Genomic DNA, 22,871 nt, shown 5'->3' on the forward strand with positions numbered 1-22,871 from the left:
GTGTGTGGATCCCTGTGGACTGGTTTATTCTAGGGTGTAACACTGCAGTATATACTGTCTGCATGTTTCTCTCCCTCTTTTTTTCCTCCTCTACAGCAGGGGGTCTTAAACGTTTTTTTCAGCCCAAGGACCCCTTAGCACTGAGAGAGATGGAGCAGGAACCCCCCACAACGTATCGTTTAAAACTTAAGACTTGCTGATTACACTTTTTCATGGATTTCATAGATGGCTTCATAGACTTGTTTGACATAGTGTACGTTATCTTTTCTATTAATATGTCGGATTCATGTTAATGTGTATTTTCAGACTGTTAACCTTTTAAACCCTCAATATTTGTTTTGTCAACTCGACCGTTGGCTCTGTATTTGGTCTGCTCTTTTTTCCCTCTACACCAACTCTCCGAAAACGCCTCGCATGCAGCGCGAGGCGTTGTGAGCTTGTAGATCGGCTATCTCTCTCACTCTTTACTCTTATCTCTTATCTCACTCCCTCTCTTATCTCCTTTCTGCCTTTTTATGTTTGCGTCTGTGTATGTCTGTGCGTCTGTGTATATCTGTGCGAGTGTATTTGTGAGAGAGAGAGTGTCTCTGTGTGTTTTGTGTATTTTCAATGAAATCGAACTCAAATGACCGACATCTGTCCTTCTTACCCAATGCCAGAGAAGAGTCTGAAGAAGAGGAAGAAGCCATAGCCCTGAGCGAACGAGGAGAGGAAGGTGAAGACGCAGTGCATAGCCAATGCCACGATCAGACAGCGTCTACGACCGACCTTGTCTGCCAGGCCGCCCCATACGAACGCTCCGACCATCATCCCCAGAAAGACTATTAGGCCTGGATGGAGAGGAAGAAACGGTAAGGAAGCATGTGAGAAGAGAAAAAAAGGTGTGTGTCTGTCATTAAAATACTACTTACTTCAAGGTGACAGTAGAGTTAGGGTACGGTCACACCGAACTTTAATTTTAAGTTTCACACCAAACTTTTGATTCTGCTAATGCTTTTCAATGGGAATGGAGCGGTTTGTTGCCATTCGATGACCACACCCTTCAGCCCCTTCCATAACATTCCATCCACAACATTGCTGGTTGAAAAATATCCAGCAACGGCAGTGGATTGTCATTCACACTAGGCCTGCAAACTATTCATTATTTTAGTAGCTATTATTCTCGTCCTTTTTCAATAAAAAAAACAAAACACTATTTTATAGTTTGTCATACAACAGTGTCACGCTAAAATATATCAAATTGTCCCACCAAAATCCATCACATCGATTAGTTGGAGTATCTGTTTCACCCCTAATTCACATATTAATTGACCTCCTTAATGGAGATATTATATCTGTATGTACAGCAGTGGTTCTCAACCCTTTCAGACCACGACCCCCCAAAATAATCATTTAGGGACCCCCCACCTTGACAAGCACTTGGAATTGGAAGTGCATTATATTTTGTTTGACTCGGTTCACAATACTCGGTTCACAATATGTAAATATTGTGAAAATAGCTGATCTATTAGTTGTGAGCTTGTAGATCAGCCATTTAATTTTTTTTTGCCTCTTTCTTATATTATTTGATAATTTGACCAATGTTTGACCAGTTTTTATAGTATAGTTGTTGTTGATTACTTTTGATGCAGTAATGGTCTTTTTTCATTTCATTTTTACATATTTTTTGTATTAAAAAGGTCTTAAAAATCCTTAAATTGTCACTTTATAGTCATCCCCCCCAATAGATCCTGTGGGGGTCCTGACCCACAGGTCGAGAACCACTGATGTACAGTATACAGTATGTAATGCAGAATATGTCTAAAGCATGCAAGACCAGACAATGCACACTATTCCTTCATCCTGGGGATGGTATAAAATATGTATTTGGGATGAACATAAATCCTCCCCAGTATGCAGTCAGGATGAAGAGGATTTTATTTTTTTTCCCCTCTTGGAAAATGTCAACTGAGATGACTATCAGTGCACATAATGTCACTGGCAAACAGCGTGCGTCTTCTTCTCTGAGTGCTCACTGCGCTGGTGTCTTGTCTGTGTGACACCAGGAAATGCCAACTTGTGAAAGATGCATTGTAGTTGATAATATATTTATTTATTCAGTGAATCTTTTTTTCTTTTGAAGTGAGGATTTTTAACAAGACGTGGCGTTGCTTCCGTGTGGATCTCGGATGGCATGTGACCAGTCTATGACTTCCAGTTTAAAATAATTGGACATTTTTTAAAATGGTAAATATTTGAAAAACGTGTGTGATAAATATTCAGGGACTTGCTTCCTTGGCCTACTGGCAGCGTGCATGGTGAAATATGGTGCCGATTGTTCCAGTGGTTTGTGAGATTAGTCAGACTCACTGACTCACTGACTCACTGACTCACTCACTCACTGACTCACTCACTCACTCACTCACTCACTCACTCACTCACTCACTCTGAAGAAAATACACTGAACCGCTAAATGCCTGGTCAGCGTGTGAAAGGGACAATGTAATGAAGCTCTTTGGATAAAGGCACTACGCTAGAAATGCAGACCAAGTTTGCCAAAGACTCACACATCCACAGCCTGGCATCCCTGCAGTAGAAACAATGACAGAGCAGATGGTAGTATCACAGGGGGTGAGTGAGGAGTTAACGTGGGAGTTTGGCACACCACACCACCCCACACCACACCGCTCAGGCTGCCTCCCACTCCTCAATCTTCATCCTTTTTTGACTAATCCTTCATGACCTATCTGCGGCATGTGATAGTCTTACCACGAGCAGGAAGCGATTTGGTGTAGAGGGACAAAAGGAGGGGGCTGAGTACAGACCCCCGGGGGACACCAGTTAATGAAGTGTATAGGGTTTAAGTAGTTAATTGAGTCACAAAAAGTGAGTGGAAGAGGGAAAGAGGAGAGATAATCTAAAGAGGCTTGCTGAAAAGAGAGAGAAAGTTATGTAGGCAATCATAAAGAGTTAGTGTAAACAATTGTGTGCACCATTGCTCCACCCCCTCTGTGTTCCTTTTGGCTGGGCTTTAAACAGCCATAACTACAGTTCCCAGCATGCTAAACTTCCCAAACTTGGTAGGTGCTCTTAGACGGCCAATAGGGACAGGATGTCATTGCTTAAGCCCCACCCCCATTTGTTTTCTTATTGTCTGGGCTTTAAACCGACATAATTCCAGTTCCCAGCAATGCTAAAGGCCCCAAACTTAGTGGGTGCTTTTAGACGGTGACCATTGCTCTTATCAGCGCAACATAGGACTAGGTTTGAAGGCTACGTAGCGGGCTGAAAATCTAGTAGTTCTATATTCCCACAGTAATCGCTAATTGCTATAGAGTGTATGTTCAGTAACAGGGGTCTCCCCGTATCTCCAGCTCTTTAGTGCACAGAAAATGCATTTTCAGTTTGGGGTGCCAATTTCATCCAATCAGGAGAGAGAACTCATACAGGATACAGAATAAACAAGTGAAATTGGAAGTGATGAAAGACAACAATTATAAGCAGAGAAAACTGGAACTGGAACACTATAAAATTGAAGCTGATAAATAGGTTCTCTCTCCTGATTGGATGAAATTGGTGTTCCACCTGAAAGTGTAATTTATCTTTACTAATGAGCTGGAGAGATGGGAAGACCCCTGTTACTGAGCAGACACTATAATAGCATGGGTTGTCAAGCTGGCGGCCCACAGGCTACATGCGGCCCGCGAAAGTGTCCAATCCGGCCCTGGGAGATGATTTGTGGAAGAAGGAAATTATTCGCCAAGTATCTATTCTGTACGACAGCTGATCTCCGGCTTCCTTCTCTCACTTCCGTCTCTCACTATACAGCTGCAGTCTAGCATGCAGCTACTTAAACACTTAGACCCCAGCAATGGCATCTGTATTCTGGGAAAAACTGTAACAGAAAAATAGAAGAAGAATTCCCACTCCTTGGGGTGTGTTTTTGTCACTGTATATTTGCACATACGTGAAATCTGTCCTCTGCATTTACCCATTTATAACTACTAGGAGCAGTGAGCGCCATTCTACGGCGCTTGGGGAGCAGAGCGATTAGGGGTTAAAGGACGACTTCACAAATGTTTTCCTCATATAATTGGTCCTCACTAATGCTCAATATGGTACCATGTTTGTCTACCCCGTCTGTGTCTCAGAGGAGGGCTGTGGACAGTTCAGAAACTCATCTCATAAAGAAATCTCATAATCATGACAGCCCTAGACGGCACTGCAGCTAATGCCATTCCACGCCCGAACCCACCAGATGCGCATCAACCCCCCCAAAGTCTGTCCCACTAAGAGTGAGAATGTGTTGTTCCCAGAGGGATGCAGATAATTCATCTTCTTTGCAGTCTGTGCGTATCCTCGTGGGAACAATTACATCTGAACACGGACAGGTAGCCTACAACCACGGAATACGGATGAAAAATGAGTTTCAAAATCAATTTTATGAGTGAAAATAAAAATGCATTTTCAGAAGCCATAATCAGCGTCATGCTGACACGCACGCACGCACGCACGCACGCACGCACGCACGCACGCACGCACGCACGCACGCACGCACGCACGCACGCACGCACGCACGCACGCACGCACGCACGCACGCACGCACGCACGCACGCACGCACGCACGCACGCACGCACGCACGCACGTTGTTTCGTTTATGGGAAGAGTGGAGCTGCAGTCGAAACAGCCTATTTTATTCTCTTATCAAAACCTATTTTATTCTCTCATCACAACTTTCTTGTATAGCCTATGAGTGACTCTGAAAATAAATAAAGGTCATGGCACTCCCCCTGCCCGTGGGATATGATCCAGCCTTACACTCCCTTCCCTACGGCACCCTGTCTAAGCGACCTAGACTCTTCTCCCTCCTGGCTCCCAAGTTGTGAAACGACCCCCCCCCCCCCCCCCTCCAGTCAGGACTGCACAGCTCAGTTTGAAAACTCACCTCTTCAGACCTCCTCCCCTAGCACAGTGGTTCTCAACCTGTGGGTCGGGACCCCCAGATGATTAGCTTAATAATAATAAGTAGGGCTGGGACTCGATAAATTTTTTTTTTAATTAATTAGAGGCTTTGTAATAATTAATCGCAATTTATCGCATATCAATATTTGACCTGAGAACAGTGAAAATATTTTTTTCAAATGGATTTTGGCATACGTCTTTAAGTACATATATACTCAAGAACTGTACTTAAGTCAAATTTTGAGGTATTTGCACTTGACTCTCGAGTATTTCCAATTTTTTATACTTTTACTTCTACTCCAGTAACTCCACTACATCTCAGAGGCAAATATTGTACTGTTACTCCACTACAATTATTTGAAAACTTTAGTTACTAGTTACGTTGTAGATTTCGATTATTATAAAACATACAGTAACCATGTGAAAATAGCAGATCTACAAGCGCAAGGCATTGTGAGCTTGTATATCTGCTATTTTCCACCACTGGAGGCTGGTAGAGTGTGTTGTTGTTACTGTTGTTTTATAGTAGTTTAATTAATTATTAATAAAAATCGCGCGCATGTGACCCGCACTGCATCGAGAACCACTTCCATAGCACTCCTTATGTCTTTGTTTACTTCTTAAATGTATTCTAGGTTTGATGACAACCTGCTTTCTTGGTTAGTTTGTAGAACATACTTTCTCCCTAGTACTCAACCACATGCTGCCCTGGTCTTGCACTTTGTAAATCCCTCTGGATTAGGGATGGGACGATAGTCGTTAATATCATTTATCGTGACAATAATCGTATCGCACTAATCACAGAGATTTAAATTTATCGTGAAATTGTCCTCCGTCATACACAAGGCTGAATTAGCTTTTGTTGAGCTGCAAATTCAGTACAACTTAAACCCTCTATACTTGATAAAACAGACCTGTAAAGAGGGTATTTGGTACGCTCTTATTTCACTCTACATAAATCGATTTAGCCAAAAATATCCGATCTACAAGCTCACAACGTGTTGCAATGCGTTGTGAGCTTGTAGATTGGATATTTTTGCCAAACGTTCCCCCCAGAATAGGGATGCTGGGGGTCCAAGTGGTTAAACAAAAGTGCCATTTGAAATTTTAAGTATATTTTGATTATCGCGATAATATCGTTTTTTTTGCCACAATAATAGTACCATGTCTTCTAAATGCCCAAATTGTAAACTATAGGCTCTTAGTTCTCCTGACACTTGGAAATATTGACAATTACAGTTAGGGTTGCCAGCCGTCCCTTGAAATACAGGATTATTATTTCCCTTATTTGGAAACTAAAAGACGTGTTTTTGGGAATCAATCAATGTCACACATCTTAAACTGGCCCTGAGTGGTCTCTGTACTTGGACCGATTATTTTCTGTCGAGGCCAAATCGCTTTGCCAAATAGCTGATCTACAAGCTTACAACACGCTTTGCGAAAGCTTGGCTCTTTTTGGCTAATGTTCCCCCAGAATATGGATGCTGGGGTTCAAGTGGTTTATATAATATACACAAACTGTGTGCGTGTGCGTGCGTGTGCGTGTGTGTGTCCGTGCGTGCGTGCGAGCTATACTGAGGTGTGGCTGCTGTTCCCAAGGTCAGGACACAAAAAATTGATCGCTCTGACAAACTGGCCACCTGCTGGTCTGCCTCTCTCTCGCTCTCTCTCTCTCTCTGTGTGCTGACTCAGAAACACACACACACACACACACACACACACACACACACACACACACACACACACACACACACACACACACACACACACACACACACACACACACACACACCTACGTACTTGCATACACACTAATGCACCTACACACAGACTCAGTGAGAGATGGAGGGGAGTGGGGGGAGAGAGTGAGATGGAGAAAAAGTGCTACATCATTGGACTAATGCTTAAATTCATGTATACACTGCTAAAAATAGCAGATCTTCAAGCTCCCAGTGTGTGGCATCTGCTATTTCCGGTGTACGACTCTGTTGTACAACCAAGTTTAAATCAGCTTTATCTCAGTGGCTGGCTTTACCCCAGGTGTCCTTGGGGGGGTACCAGGGGGTCCCCAGCTAAAGTAGGTAATACAGCATCACAATCATTTTAGACACTTTAACCGTATTTTATACTTTGGCTATTCAAAAATAGCAGATCTACAAGCTTCGTGTTGCAGCACTATGAGCTTGTATCTTTTTTTTTTTAATATCTTTTTTTTTTACATAAATCTTATCTTCTGGGGGTCCCTGGCACAAAATATTTTCAGATGGGGGTCCGAGACCATATACATATCATTTTGGGGGTCCTTGACATGAAAAGGTTTGAGAACCACTACTTTACATGGTATAGTACAAGGTTTAGCCTCTGGTTGCGGTCCCCCTAACAGCCAAAAATTATATTACACACCTGTTGTCCCCATCCTTTACTTAAGACACACACACACACACACACACACACACACACACACACACACACACACACACTCACACTCACACTCACACTCACACACACTCACAAGTCACACAAGATGCATTACTAGTTTGATTTGATTTATATGACTTAACAGATAAATCAAAGGCAATTGTGTGTGTGTGTGTGTGTGTGTGTGTGTGTGTGTGTGTGTGTGTGTGTGTGTGTGTGTGTGTGTGTGTGTGTGTGTGTGTGTGTGTGTGTGTGTGTGTGTGTGTGTGTGTGTGTGTGTGTGTGTGTGTGTGTGTGGATATTTTTGCCAGACTTTCTAAGAAAAATATGTGATTACTACATTGTTACTATGAAGTCATGCATTTTGTTTGATTGGCAAACAACAGTCATGACTATTTCTATTAGTGATGACCAAATGGTCATCACTAATAGAGATAGTCATGACTGTTGCATATGGTCATCGCTAATAGAGATAGTCATGACTGTTGCATATGGTCACCACTAATAGAGATAGTCATGACTATCTCTATTAGTGAGGACCATATGCAACAGTCACGACTATCTGCAACAGTTACGACTTTTCACTGTTGCATATGCAACAGTCATGACTATCTCTATTAGTGATGACCATATGCAACAGTCACGACTATCTGCAACAGTTACGACTTTTTGCATTCCTATGCTATTCCAGACGCACCTGGCTGAATCCATCTACAGTATGCAAACTGAGTGCTTTTCATTAGATGATGTTGTTTTCAAATGATGATGCAGTATGACCACTTGACATCACAGTCCCTCCCTGGTAAGTGACATTTGAAACGGTGCACTCACCAGTAACTTTAGTAACGATGAGTCCCACAACCAAACTCTCAGACATGAAGGCCAGAGCCATCACACGCCTAGCACTCACAATAGCAAAGGACACCAGTGCTCAAGTACTGTACTTAAGTACAATTTTGAGGTAGTTTACTTTACCCTCTGGGAAAATACAGTCTAAATCAAAAATCTAATATGTTGTGTTAAAAATGTGTGGCTGTACATTTTCACATTACCCATATTGGATAATGGATCCACACAAGCACAGGTCAGCTGTTTTCCTTGGTATATTTTCTGCATGTCACTTAGCATGAATTTTCATTATATAGGGCTGGCATGATCAACCGAGAGAGAGAGAGAGAGAGAGAGAGAGCGAGAGAGAGAGGTACAGTAAGTACGTTGCCAAGCTGTATCCATTAGTGTGATCATTGCAGTATTACAGATCCATGGGTTCTGTTCTGTCAACAGGCTCCTCTTCTCCCTCCGATACTGAGACTTTTCTTTTCCTCTCTCTCTCCATCCTTTCCTCCTCAGGCCATTTTCTCTCCTCTCTTATCTCCCTCATGCTGCGACATTCATCTTCTCATCTGTCTTGTCTGAAAATGACACGTCTAACTTCTTGTGTTATCTGTCTGCGCCTCTCCTTTCATCGTGCCTCTCCTTTCATCCACTCATTTCTTCTCCTCCCCTCCTCTCTCCTCTGCTTTCTTCTCCCCATTATCTCTCCTCTCCTCCTCTCTCTTCCCCTCTTCTCTGCATCATCTCATCTTCTCTCCCCGCCTCTCTCCTCTCTTCTCACTCGTCTTTACTCTCTCATCTACTCTCCTCCTCCTCATTATCTCATATTCTCGCCCCCTCCTTCCCTCCCTCCGTCCGTCTACCTGTTGTCCCTCTGTCTCCCCTTCCTCTCCTATTTTCTCATCTCTGCTCCTCTTTCCACCTTCTGCTCATTTCCTCTTCGGTCATCTCTAGTCTGTCCATCATTCTTTCTGAAGGAAGAGACCCTCCCATCAATCTGCTGTCTGCTTTAGTAACCAGCCATCTGACATCAAACAGTATATTATAGCACAGTACCATACCATACAGTATATTATAGTATAGTACAAGTACAGTACAGTACTACAGCACACCAATACACATGTCCGAAATGCACACACATTTATGGATGTACACATACTCAATCAATTCACCATTCACATTCAATATGCAAACAACACTTACTGTAGGCACATTAATCTCAGCCCCCCCCTCTCTCTCTCTCTCACACACACACACACACACACACACACACACACACACACACACACACACACACACACACACACACACACACACACACACACAGAGAAGCTGATTCATTTCTGCTTCCATAGTTCCCATTAGCTAATTAGGCAGCAGGTCTAATTTGGTGATTTACTGAACACTCTTAAGAAGCTTCGGGAACTTATTGACCGGCGCGTGCGTGCGTGTGTGGGTGTGGGTGTGGGTGCAGTGCTGGTTTGGCGTTCCACCCCTTGTTGTCCTGGGATGGGTTCCCTCCTCAGCGTGATATAACTATGAGAGTGACGACACTAGCGTTGACTCCCATCGTAAGAATGGAATGCGGAAGTTCTCTTTCTATCTCAATGAGGAAGTTCCAATGTTTGGAACTACAGGAGGCAACATCCCGCTTTGTGCCGACTTCAAAGTGTGACGCAACTCTCTCTCTAACGCTGGGTTCCCTGTGAGCCCTATATACTGTCCATGTATCCTTCTTTTATCTTGAACAATGCTACTCAGATTAAGTGAATAGTCTTGTTACTGGCAAAACTATGTTTCTAACTTAAAGGTTTCATGACGTTCAGTTTTACCACATATTAAAAGTCTTTGTCATGGTCCTTCAAACGTGTATACATTTTTTTAACAAAGAATTCCACTCCATTGATCCATGGCAGGTGTTTTTCTCTCACATTTCTAAAGCCTTTTCAACTGCAATGAAAAAATACATCTTTGCCTGCAGGTGTCGCTGTTGAGGGATTTTGCCTGTCAATCATCGCCTCTGCTCCCCCCCCCCCCCCAAAGGAAAGGATAGGGGAGGGGAGGGGCAAGGAGGAGAGTGGGCGGGATTAATGGCCTGTGACTTCACTGCCCAAGGGCCAAGCTCAGATTACTTTTCAGCCTAATATTTCAGAAAACCCCAGACCACAGAAAATCCACTGAATGTTCAAATTCAGATTTTTTGGGTGTAATTGAGGTCATAAAACCCCCCAAAAAACATAAAAAATAAAAAAAGTGAAAATGAATGTCATAGAACCTTTAAACTAACTAAAAGTGGTTAGATGACAGTACAGTGCCAATTTTGAGAAACTCATTGGATCATATTGTTAAACACAATTGTAGACAACGTCTCTGTCGGGTGGAAATCTCATATGACCAAAACTGTTACTTTTCAGGATGCACAAAAAAAAATCGCAAAAGTAGCAGATCGACCAGCTCAAAACGCGTCGCAGCGCATTTCGAGCTGGTAGATCTGCTACTTTTGATACTTTAGTGCGACGCTGTAGTATGATCAAGTTGGGCATCAATTAACGAAAAAATACACAAAAAGTTCAAATATGGAGAAAGGGCACGGTCACACCGCACTTGAATTCTGCCTGTGAGGGTGGATTCTGTCAATGCTTTTCAATGGGAATGGCGTGGTTTGATGGTCTTGCGCATCTTTCCGTGTGTCGTGCACACCTTGCGTTCTATGCGTATTATACGCCATGTATATCAGAAGCAGATAAATGCTCGACACAGATGCTGCTTTTCCCCCTCTGTCCAATTGGGTGAGTCAAAGGCGGACTGTTGACGTGGTGCTCACAATTGAGCGACTGAGGGCTACGGGGAGGGTCCTGAAAGTGAGTGACAGGTCGTCACTGGTTATTGGGACAGAAGGCGCTGCAAGCTACTCCGTTTTTTAGAATGCTGCTGGCTGCAAAAAACTGTCGGCCGTGCACAACCTGAGTTTATCAGCCGGCAGCCATAGTTTGGTGTGACCGTGCCGTAAGGGTGTGGTCACACACCGAACTTTAATTCTGCCTATGCAGCGGATTCTGCCAATGCTTTTCAATGGGAACGGAGTGTTTTTCCTCGAATAGCAACAAACCGCTCGGTTCCTATTGATAAGTATTGGTAGAATCCGCCCGCATAAGCAGAATTAAAGTTTGTTGTGACCGCACCCTCAAGAGATTTCTGCCCGACAGCAACGAAACGAGCATGTTCAGGTTTTATTACCCAACAGCATTGGCTGGGTTTTCTTCATGGGTGAATTGGGCTCCGTCCCTCCCTCCCTCCCTCCCTCCCTCCCTCCCTCCCTCCCTCCCTCAGACGAGGCTTACCCAGCATTCCCTTCTCAGCGTTGGACAGACATAAATCCTTCTCTGCGGAGGGGAGAACAAACGCCACCACGAAGCACTCCACGCCGTCGGCCATCAGTGCCAGTCCCAGCACGATGTACAGGGTCCACTGGAACCTCCCGTGACCACAGTCCTCCATGATGTCCTCGTACTGTTCAGATAACTCCTCCAGTTCAGAGATGGCACTGCCCGCCGCTCTGGATTTTGCCCTAGAAGAGATGGGGGCAAAGCGCAAGAGATTAAGACCAGGGGTCTTCAACGTTTTTCAAGCCAAGGACCCCTTAGCTGAGAGAGAGAGATGAAGCAGGGACCCCCACTAAATATCCTTAATTATATTAAAATAGGATTAAGGGAGGACCGGCCGGCGGACCTCTGATATCACGCTCATGTCACCATGCTCTCAGCCATAATCATAATAAGGAGTTCCTGTCTAACCTCAATGTGCCGTCATGGCATCAGCAAACAAAACAGCCATCTCCATATATGGGCACAAAAGGGACTCTCCATATATGGGCATAAAGGGAACAAGGACTGACAGATACAGAGATGTCCATATATGGGCATATCAGCTTGCCCATATATGGGCATATACTGATGACATCGGGGATCTCCATAATATGGGCATAAGAAGGACTGACAGATACAGAGATCTGTATATGGACATATCAGTCAGATCGGCGGTGCAACGTAGATGTAGGGGCTGCGTAGCGGCACAAACCTCTATTTGTATAAAAATGTGTTGTAGATTAAGCTTTTTCATAGATTTCATAGCTTCATAGACTTGTTTGTTTGACAGCACCGTCATCAGTGTTGTCATATGTGTATTTTCTGATATTTAACCACATAAACATTTAGTAAACTTGACCTTTGTCTCTGTACTTGGTCTGCTCATTTATTTTCCCTCTACACCAAATCTCTTCGCCGCCAATAGCTGATCTACAAGCTCACAACGCGTCACGCGCTGTGAGCTTGTAGATTTGCTATTTTCAGGCAAATGTTTCCCCGACAATAGAGATGCTATAGGGTTCATGTGGTTATGTAAAAAAAAAAAAAAAATGTTACTATCACACAAACATTTGGCGGCCCCCCTGTAGTAACTCGGAGGACCCCCTAGGGGTCCCAGACCCCCTGATGAAGACCCATGAGTTAGACAGACATATGGTCTAACTTACTGTACATGCCAAAGTCATGTAAGTCTCAAGAAAAACAAAGGCTTCAGACTGGTTGGAACATGTCATGGCCACAGTGTTGTATAATGCTGTCACTGAGTCCAGAAACGTTTGTTCAAGATTTATACTGTACTGTAGGTCTGGCAAAAAAAGGTTCAACCATATGTTATGCTATACTTGGTGCGAAAATAGCCTATCTACAAGCTCAACGCGTCACCTTGCGACACGTTGTGAGCTTGTAGATTGGCTATTTTAGCTATGTATTTGTGCAGATTTATTACATTTTGGAAATCTTTAGACAATAATAGGTGTGATAGCAATTTTAGAATGCCAATCTGTTCTAAAATGTTAACGTTCTATTTAATTGCATTTTGGACCATAGAGTGTTAGCTTCACAGCAGGGGTCTTTTCACAGCTCTTGTTGTTGTTATTCAACAACTGTTCCAAGGGCTATTTCTACTACACTATTCTCTTTTGGCTGGTTCAGCAATACAACATACATGGACGTTCTCAACTTAACCAGTCAGCATTACTATATATTGTACTGTCACTTAGTTTAGCACATATCCTTCTATAGAATAGCATCTCAGGGTATAAAGAGGTATTGAAGACGACACCCCAAAGAGATTGAGCCCAGGGGCGCCATTTGGCTCCTGATGTGAGAGCATGGAGAGAGGACTGGTCTAGCAAACCAGGCTATTCTGTTTTGATCATCATCTTTCAATAAAACTTTGTCAATCCTTCATCTTTGTGGCAGAATTTTTTCCCCCATTATATAGGGATGCCCAGGTTGAATATTTTATCAAACAAATTTGACCAAGTATAACTTGGCTATAATACACAGAACGAGAGAGAGAGAAAGAGATAGAGAGCGAGAGACAGACAGAGAGATTAACAATGTCCTTAGATACACAGAGCAAACGGGCGTACAGTACCCTTTGCCACCTGCTCCTTGGCTCAGAGAGCGATAACAAAAACAAAAGCAGATGGTAAACTGACAGGACAGGTTGGTCGGGAGCGTAATAGAGTCGTAACACATTTCCTGACACCCACCTCGCTGCTCTCTGTGCGGCCTTGACTTCGTCAGGATGTGGGATGCCCTGATATTCCCCTTCGTACATCTGCTCCTCCTCGTCGTGGCCTTCCGTGGCGTCGCTAGCGGCATCCTCCTCCTGGGGCGGGTATTCTGCCTGGTAGCCGTATCCGTCTTGGCCGCCGCCCCCTTCTCCATAAGTTCCATACGCATCGCCACCACCCTGGTGGTAGACGTTGTTCTGGTACGGGTCGGCCATTTAAGCCTAATTAAGCTGAATTGCACTTATCGTCCTTATTTAACAATACTACTAGGATGGTGTTCTTTTTCCGTCAGCCAAGTGTAGCTATACGTGGCCTAGGCTGTCATTTGATTTGAGTCACTTAATAGATGAGATAAATGAGTACTTTGTAATATCGGATACGCATGGCCAGCTAACAAGGAGAATGACGCTGACAAGTTCAGTTTGCTGACAGACTTGCTATGCTACAGTAATTATGTCTCCGGATGTTAACAACTAGCACGGTTCCTTGTTTTTTCTTTTTGTATATTTTTTGGACGGAGAATTATAGTGATGAGTTCGATGTAGTCCTTGATCAAAGTTGTCAATTCTAATATGTACAAGCTTTGTATACAATGGGGGGAGGGCGGGGGGGATTTGTTCCCCACACTCAGGCCTCTTCTGTTGACTGTGCTGGTATACGTAGCCTGTGACTGGAGATGATGCCTGGATTTTAGCTCTTCACCATGATTCTCTCCTCGCCTAAAACAGGAATGAGACAAGAATTAGTAACGGTTATGCTTTTCAGAGAGCAGTATGAGGTCTTGTTTTTTTGTTATGATCTCAAATGTCGTGCCTTCCTGTTGACAAAACAACCATTTGCTCTAGGGTAGAGCATGGATTTATCATGAATTTAATCTGCATAGATTTTCTCTGTTGGCGTGTAGTTGTTTTTGTTGCACTGCTGTTTGTTTTTCAGTTGTATGAGTGTTGAATGTTTAATGGACAGCATTGGAAACAAGCCTCTGGCATTTTATGTCATCTATTTGGCATGATTTTAACTGTTTGTACTGGCTGTACCCTTAAAAATAATCAATCATGTGTGTGTGTGTGTGTGTGTGTGTGTGTGTGTGTGTGTGTGTGTGTGTGTGTGTGTGTGTGTGTGTGTGTGTGTGTGTGTGTGTGTGTGTGTGTGTGTGTGTGTGTGTGTGTGTGTGTGTGTGTGCGTGCGTGCGTGTGCCCACGCATGCACGTGTGTCTGTGTGTAAGGTTGTTCTTAAAGATGTCTATTACAGTGAGCTTGCAGTGAGAAAAGCAAAGAGTACATTGTGGAGAGACAGGAAACCTAAAGCAAAGACAAGGGAGACGTTCAAGACATGATGGGACTCAGGTCCTCCCCACTCACAAGGATGCACTAACTGTCTGTCTCACCCCAATCCAGACACCTTTAATATTGCCTTTTATATTATGATGGAAGACAGACACGTAGTGAGGAACGAACACACACACACACACACACACACACACACACACACACACACACACACACACACACACACACACACACACACACACACACACACACACACACACACACACACACACACACACACACAGCAATGGCCCCAGCATCTGCTTGTAATGCTGTAAATGAGATTTGCCTCGCCTTCCCGAGGTGACACTGCAGTCTATTAACACAGTCTTATTCCCCTCCCTTGTCAACTTTCCTCTCCTCTCCTCTCCTCTCCTCTACTCCTCTTTTTTCATCTCCTATGATTTCCTCACCTCTTCCCTGTCTTCACACCCTCCTCTCTCACCTAGTTTCCTATCATTTCTCGACTCTGTCTCAACTGATACCTCTTCTCTCGTTCTCTTACTTTTCACTGCCATTTCACTGCATGCTTTTTCTGCTCAGCTGCATTCCTTTCATCTTGTCGCTCATCTCTCGTCTTTCCTGTCAAACCAAAATTACAAAATAGCTTCAAGGAGGTATAAATGCAGTAGGTTTTCTCCTCAAAGGCGCCTTTTGACCTGAATCCATGTCAATGTATTGTGAGGAGGACATACAAATCTGACATGACACTTCCCAATATGGTGTGTGTTTCGAGCTTGCTCTCTAGCTGCTCTGCCAGCCTATGTCGGGAGTGTGTTGAAGTGTTGTGAAACACGTCAGCATGATGCGTCCAACGAGCGAGAAAAATATGAAAGAAAATAAAAGCCTAGGTTTAAAAAGAACACAAAACTAGCTTACGGAAATAATTAGAATAATAAAAAAATGTAATACAAAAAAGCAACCGGAAATCAATCGCTAAATGAATGCTATTGGTTGGGTAGCTTGTCAAGAGCGGGGGCGGGGAATGAATGCTATTGGTTGTGTAGCTTGTCAATTAAATCATCTCACCCCTCCTAGAGCATAACCTACTGTATCATCAATTTTCTAATAAATGGGACCATAATTTACCAAAACGCATATCATGATGATTGAAAGAAGACTTTAAACTAGCACCTGGAAGCATATTCATGACAATGTTTATTTAAGGTAATAAAATCAAGTCTAAAGTTAGTCAAAAACCCACCCAGTTGAATGGAGAAAATTTCTTTCTGACACCAACAGGGGTAAAACAGTGAACCTTTCATATGAACTGTCACTTCCTATATAGACTCAATTTCAAAGCAGGAAGCTGGTCACTTGGTCTGAACGAGAGAAAGAGGACAGTGGAACTGGAAATGGAGGATGCAAGGAGTAGAGGTGGCGAAGGTGAAGGAGTTTAAATACCTAGAGTCAACTATCCGAAGTAATGGGGAGTGTGGAAGAGAGGTGAAGAAGAGAGTGCAGGCAGGGTGGAATGGGTGGAGGAAAGTGTCAGGAGTGATTTGTGACAGAAGGGTACCAGCAAGAGTGAGAGGGAAGATGTATAAGACAGTAGTGAGACCAGCCATGCTGTATGGCTTGGAAACGGTGGCACTGGACGAAGACACATGAGTTTCCCCATTCGAATTTTCAATACTTTTACTTCTACTCCACTACATCTCAGAGGCAAATATTGTACTTTTACTCCTCTACAATTATTTGAAAACTTTAGTAACTAGTTAGTTTGAAGATTTTGATTATTATTACAAAACATACGTTAACCACTTCAGCCCTATACATATAAACTTTAGCCGATGCAACGCGTTGTGAGCTTGTAGATCGGCAATTTTCAAAGGATTTGTATACATTTGAAAACTACATTTGAATACATTGTAATAACTATTGGTACTTTAAGTATATTTTTATGCCAATACTTTTGTGCTTTTACTCAAGTAAATTTTGAATACCGGACTTTTACTTGTAACAGAGTATTTCTATATTGTGGTATTAATACTTTTACTTAAGTAAACATGTGAGTAGGCTACTTCTTCCATCACTGGTTGGGAGCGCTACCTGTAGATCTCCACTCAAGTACATAGACATCTTATTGTGCTTACAAGTTACTAAGTATATTTACGCAAATACAATTTTGAGGTATTTTTACTTTACTGGAGTATTTCTAATGTTCAATAATTTTACTTCTACTCCACTGCATCTCAAAGGCAAATATTGTACTTTTACTCCACCATAATTATTTGAAAAACTGTAGTTACTAGTTACTAATATTTAGATTTTTATTACAAAACCTCAGGGGTAGAGCGGCCAGATGGGAACCGCAAGGTTCCCAGTTCGATCCCGGGCTCCCCCAGAGTTAGTGTCGAAGTGTCCTTGTCTGAGCAAGACGCTGAACCCCTTATTGCTCCCGATGAGCAGGTTGGTGCCTTGCATGGTTTCCTCCGCCATCGGTGTATGAATGTGTGTGTGAATGGGTGAATGTAATGCACAATCTATGTAAAGCGCTTTGGATAAAACTGCTATATAAATGCACCATTTACCATTTACCACTTCAGACCTTTATATATACTTTGGCAATTTGAAAATAGCCGATCTACAAGCTTACAATGTGTCACAAAGCGATGGGTTGTAAGCGTGTAGATTTACTTTTGGAACTACATGGAAAAAACATGGAAAAAAACGTATTAAATATGGAGATTCCTCGATTATTCTGCCTGAGCAGGCCTCTTTCTCTCTCTCTCTCTCTCTCTCTCTCTCTCTCTCTCTCTTATATATTATCTTCCCTCTCTCTCTCTCTCTCTCTCTCTCTCTCTCTCTCTCTCTCTCTCTCTCTCTCTTATATATTATCTTCCAACGACTGCATTTCTGTCTCTATGTTTTCTGTGCATCTGTCTCTCTCCATCCCCCTCTACTCTTCTTTTCTTTTCTTTTTTCCCCCATTGGCCAATTGTCTGAGTAAAATAAATTAATAAATCTGGATCAATAGTTAGCAACCAGCCAGCCAGTCTGATGAAATCTCTACAACACGCACACGCAAACGCACACGCACAAGCACACAGTACCTGTAAGTTAATGCGGACAGACCACACTCACACAAAACACTTTGTGATTGCGGATCATTAAGCGCTGCATTTCAGTTTTGCCATTAAACATACAAACAGTGGCCTTGATTGAAAGAGTTTTAAAGCACCAAATGTTCATTACAGTCAACAAAAAAATATAACAGAAAAGGGAGAGAGGAGCGCACTGGCTGGATAACCCTGGATAACCCTAACCCTATGCAATCTGCACAACAAAAAAAACAAGACACCTTTCCAGAGTTACAGATGCCTTGATTTAAATTGGCATTTTCAAGGTCGCTGTTGAAAGATGTTGAAAGATGAAAAGTGGCTTGTGTTGTACTTATAATCCTTGATTCTTTCTACCAATGTATCAGTCATTGTTTGTTACAAAAGAAAACTGCCTGTCTAGAATGAACAAAAAAGGTAAGCTGTTGAGAGAACAAATCATGCTTTTTAGTTGCTTTACTGAAAATCATGAACATGCTGCTCCTCCACCTCCCAACATACTGTAACAAAGACAAATCTACATTCAATCAAATATGATAACTAAATGCACAGGTTCTGCCAAAAGAGCTATATGCGTCGAGTCTCTGCTGCTGCCTCTTTTTCCATCTCATAATTCATCTCTCTCGCTTTCGATGCTTTCAAACTCCTTGTTTTCTTTTTCTATCACGCAATTTATTCTTTTCTCACATTCTTTTTCCTGGCTTCACTTCATTGTTTCTCTTGAGAGAGAGAGAGGGGGGGAGAGAGAGAGAGAGAGATAGAGGTGGCTGCGGGGTCACATCTGTTATGTAACTGCTCTCTCAGCCAGAAAGTAAATCTGCCAAGGTAGTATACACCTTACTCTCAGCTTGAAGAACAGGGACTGTAGACTAGAGCAGTGGTTCTCAAACTTTTTCATGTCAAGGACCCCCAAAATGATATGTATTTGGCCACGGACCCCCATCTCAAAATATTTTGTTCCAGGGACCCTCCCAGAAGCAAAGATTTGAGTTACAAATGTTGGCTTTAAAAAATATCTATATATTCAAAGATTTGCGGAAATTTTCACGATTTTTCTAAAATAGCAGATCTACAAGCTCATAGCGCAGAACTCGCTGCTGTGCTTTGAGCATGTATATCTGCTATTTTTTAATATATATAAAATATGGATAAAGGGGTTAAAATGATAGTGACGCTTTATTAACACATTTTGCTGGGGACCCCCTGGTAGCCCCCCACGGACCCCTGGGGGTCCCCGGAGCCCACTTTGAGGACCAACGCTGTAGAACACCTCAATCTGCAGCCCAAATAACATTGACATTAGCTCCTTCATACTCCCCAGAGCAGTGGTTCTCAAACTTTTTCATGTCACGGACCCCTAAAATTGCTATGTATTTGGCCACGGACCCCCATCTGAAATGAATATGTGCCAGGGACCACCATACGAGATTTGTTTCAAAACTATTCAAAATATTTTCTCGAGGCTTTTTTGGGAAAATAGCAAATCTACAAGCTCACAACGTGTTACATACATGGTTTAAGTGGTTCAACTGATTTTGACATTTCATTCCAAATAACCATACTGTATGTGGGCATGTCATATTAGGTGAACATTTTGTCAAAAGTAGGCAAACATACTTTTTTGGAGATTTGTAGAGAGAATAAAGGAGGGGTCCAAAGATAGTCCCCGGGGGACACTGGCCAATCAAGTTTGGTTTAAGTGGTTATTTAACCATGGTGATTTTTCAACATGCACTAATGTCAGACACAACAGAAACCATGTCAAATGCACATATATGGAGATTTTCAACATGCACTGATGTCAGACAGAAACCATGTATTATTAGATGTGTCGTTTTTGATTCATCCCAAAAATATAATGTATTTGAATAACAACACCGATTTGCCCATGCAATCCCCTGGGTGCTTCTGATACGCCCATACAATATTTATGGCCATATCTGTCGGATCGGCGGTGCGACGTAGGTGTGAGGGCCGCTTAGCCGAAATAGCCAAAAATAGTGAATGTACAAACTCCCACCACATCATGATGTGACAGGTTGTGAAGTTGTAGATCAGCTACTTTTGTTGTTCTCTGAAATGTTGAAAACTTTTTAATTCATTATGTATTTATTTTAAAGAAGGATGTCGGGATGTCGGGTTGAAAGATTCATGGCTAAAATTCACATCTACAGATACAGAGTTCAAGTTGAAAAACGGCGGATTTGTCTTTTAAGTAGTGTTTAGCTGTTTGGATCCCTGCGAGGGAATACCCACTGTGAGGTGTATGGCTGGCTATTGAAGAATAAAGCTATCTGCAGGGGATTGGCTGCGCTCTCTCTCTCTCTCTCATCTCTCACACACAAACTATCTCCAAACTGCCCATAAAACAGTCCATTTCCACTCAGTGGCTCTCCTGCTATTTGACAGATCTTTCATGATGACAAGTTCTATCTCTCTCTTGTGTGTCACATACACATAAGCAAGGGGGAAGGGGAATAGAATAGAATAGATAACATAATGTTGATATACTGTACTTGCTTCTGTCTGTCTGTCTTTCTTTCTTTCTTTCTTTCTCTCTAGTGGAATAATTGCCTTCAATCATGTAAACAAAGAGAGTAGAAGTCTCAGAAGGTGGTGCCATACAGTTGAGGGTTTTATGTCAAAGAGCTTGTTTCGCAAACATTTTGGTTTGCAATATTGTTATTTCTATGTATATTTTATTTCTATGTACTGTTTTTGCTGCTGTGTTTGTAACTTATTTTTTATTGTTGCTCTACTGTATGTGACGTTCTTGTTTTATTTTAGCTTATTTATTGTACAGCACCTTGTAACATTTGTTTTGAAAGGTGTTTTATACATATTTCCTGTACCTTACTATATCACATTTAGTAGCCTGCTGCCTCCCACACCTTAAAGTTTAGTGTATCTTTGACCAAGAAATTCATTAATTTAAATCCACAGCTGTGCAAACTGACATGATGCTGTATGCATAACACACACACACACACACACACACACACACACACACACACACACACACACACACACACACACACACACACACACACACACACACACACACACACACACACACACACACACACACTAATCCAGTGGTACAGATTCACCTCATGTATGGATGTGATAAGGTCATTATGTCAAGATTCTCTTCCATAATCAGCTATTACAGTCAGAAGTGTGTCTGGATCAACCCTACGACAGTACCAGACTGCTAATACTTCTCTCCAGAGTAACCTTTTCTCACCAAAGAGCCTTTTAGGAAATGGAACACGTTCTATAATTAGGTCTAGCCTGCTACATCTACTAACAGCATTTTTCAAATGAGAATTTCGTTTAATTATGCCCTGTGTGTTACTTACTGAAGTTCAGACTTTTAAGCTAACGCTACATGGAGAAGCATTACTTTTGGCACCATTGGTTTAAGACTGTCAGGAAATGGGGGAACGCATTTATACAGCCTTTTCCCCCAGTCTGCACCAAATCTCTGCGCCAAAAATAGCCGATCTACAAGCTCACAACGCGTCGCAGCACGATGCGTTGTGAGCTTGTAGAACGACTATTTTTGGCTAATGTTCCCCCAAGACTATGGATGCTGGGGTTCGAGTGGTTAATCATTGACCAAAACCCAAATCCTATCTTTAGATGTGGGAACGCTCCCCCCCCCCCCCCCCATTTCCAGGGGAACAGTTAGTGGATTTTTGTCCTGTTTTTAGGCGACGGGAACCCTGTGGTTGATTGATTGATTGATTGATTGACGGCAATACCGTCAAGAAAGCTCAGCTAAAAGGATGACACAAAAAGCCCAGAGGGGCTTGTTTCCATTGTGGTCCATTGTAGGCTACAATACATTCAAATCGGGATTGTGTCTGGATGTGAGCCCACCGCTAGTCTGTCCTTTTGGCCTATTCTTGTAAAGTTTTAAATAGAATAAATAGTTATAAATGAATACCAAGGTTTAAATGTCCCTCACAGTCCCTTGGGGTCCTTGAGGGAGTTACAGGGGGCCGCCAGCTAAACGATTGATTAGTTACTGTAGAAATAAATCTATTTGTATAAGACAAACACTAAGGATTTTACATTGTGGATTTGGGTCCCTGAGATAACAAAGAAAACGTATAAAAAGGGGGTCCATGGCCTGCCCTAACACATATCAAGTAGGGTTTTACTGGTTTAGTAGCGAGCAAAACACAATGTGAAGACAGGGCTCTGATCCAAACATATTTTTTTATGCAAAACCATCTGAGGATTTTGAAACTCTATAAAACCGCAACCCTTCCAAGTTCCACTGGCTGCCATTTTGTCCCTCTCCAAGTAGACATCATCTGGGAGTGCACATATAAAGTTAGATACAGTAAAGAATAAAGAGTGTACGAATGTACGGAGCCCCTTAGGGGACATTACTAGGTAGATTGTTTTAAGGGTAGGTACATTATTTTAAGAGCTAGGTAGATTGTTTTAAGGGTAGGTACATTATTTTAAGAGCTGGTGGTTTATGTTTTCTGGTATGGAAAAAAAAAACATAGGCTATAACATTTTTTTTGAGGGATGAGTTTTTTTTTTGAGGGATGAGTTTTTTTTTTTGAGGGATGAGTTTTTTTTTTTGAGGGATGAGTTTTTTTTTTTGAGGGATGAGTTTTTTTTTTTGAGGGATGAGTTTTTTTTTTTGAGGGATGAGTTT

At 42.4% G+C, this 22,871-nt stretch overlaps 1 protein-coding gene across 1 annotated transcript in view; it reads right to left on the minus strand.

Moving 5' to 3' along the window:
- sv2bb (synaptic vesicle glycoprotein 2Bb) overlaps window positions 1-14,344 on the minus strand; it is a gene marked incomplete at its 3' end in the record, with an annotated part of 31,516 nt that extends 17,172 nt beyond the window's left edge. Inside the window, exons 1-3 of the mRNA XM_080437930.1 lie at window positions 13,776-14,344; window positions 11,536-11,762; window positions 650-830 (exon numbers count right to left, since the gene is read on the minus strand). Coding sequence (XP_080294056.1) covers window positions 650-830; window positions 11,536-11,762; window positions 13,776-14,014 — 647 coding nt within the window. The 5' untranslated portion in view covers window positions 14,015-14,344. The remainder of the gene's footprint in view (window positions 1-649; window positions 831-11,535; window positions 11,763-13,775) is intronic.
- Between the last annotated feature and the right edge of the window lie 8,527 nt (window positions 14,345-22,871).

This window comes from Gymnoscopelus braueri (assembly GCF_963280865.1).
Source record: "Gymnoscopelus braueri genome assembly, chromosome: 9".
Classification (NCBI taxonomy): Eukaryota; Metazoa; Chordata; class Actinopteri; order Myctophiformes; family Myctophidae; genus Gymnoscopelus; species Gymnoscopelus braueri.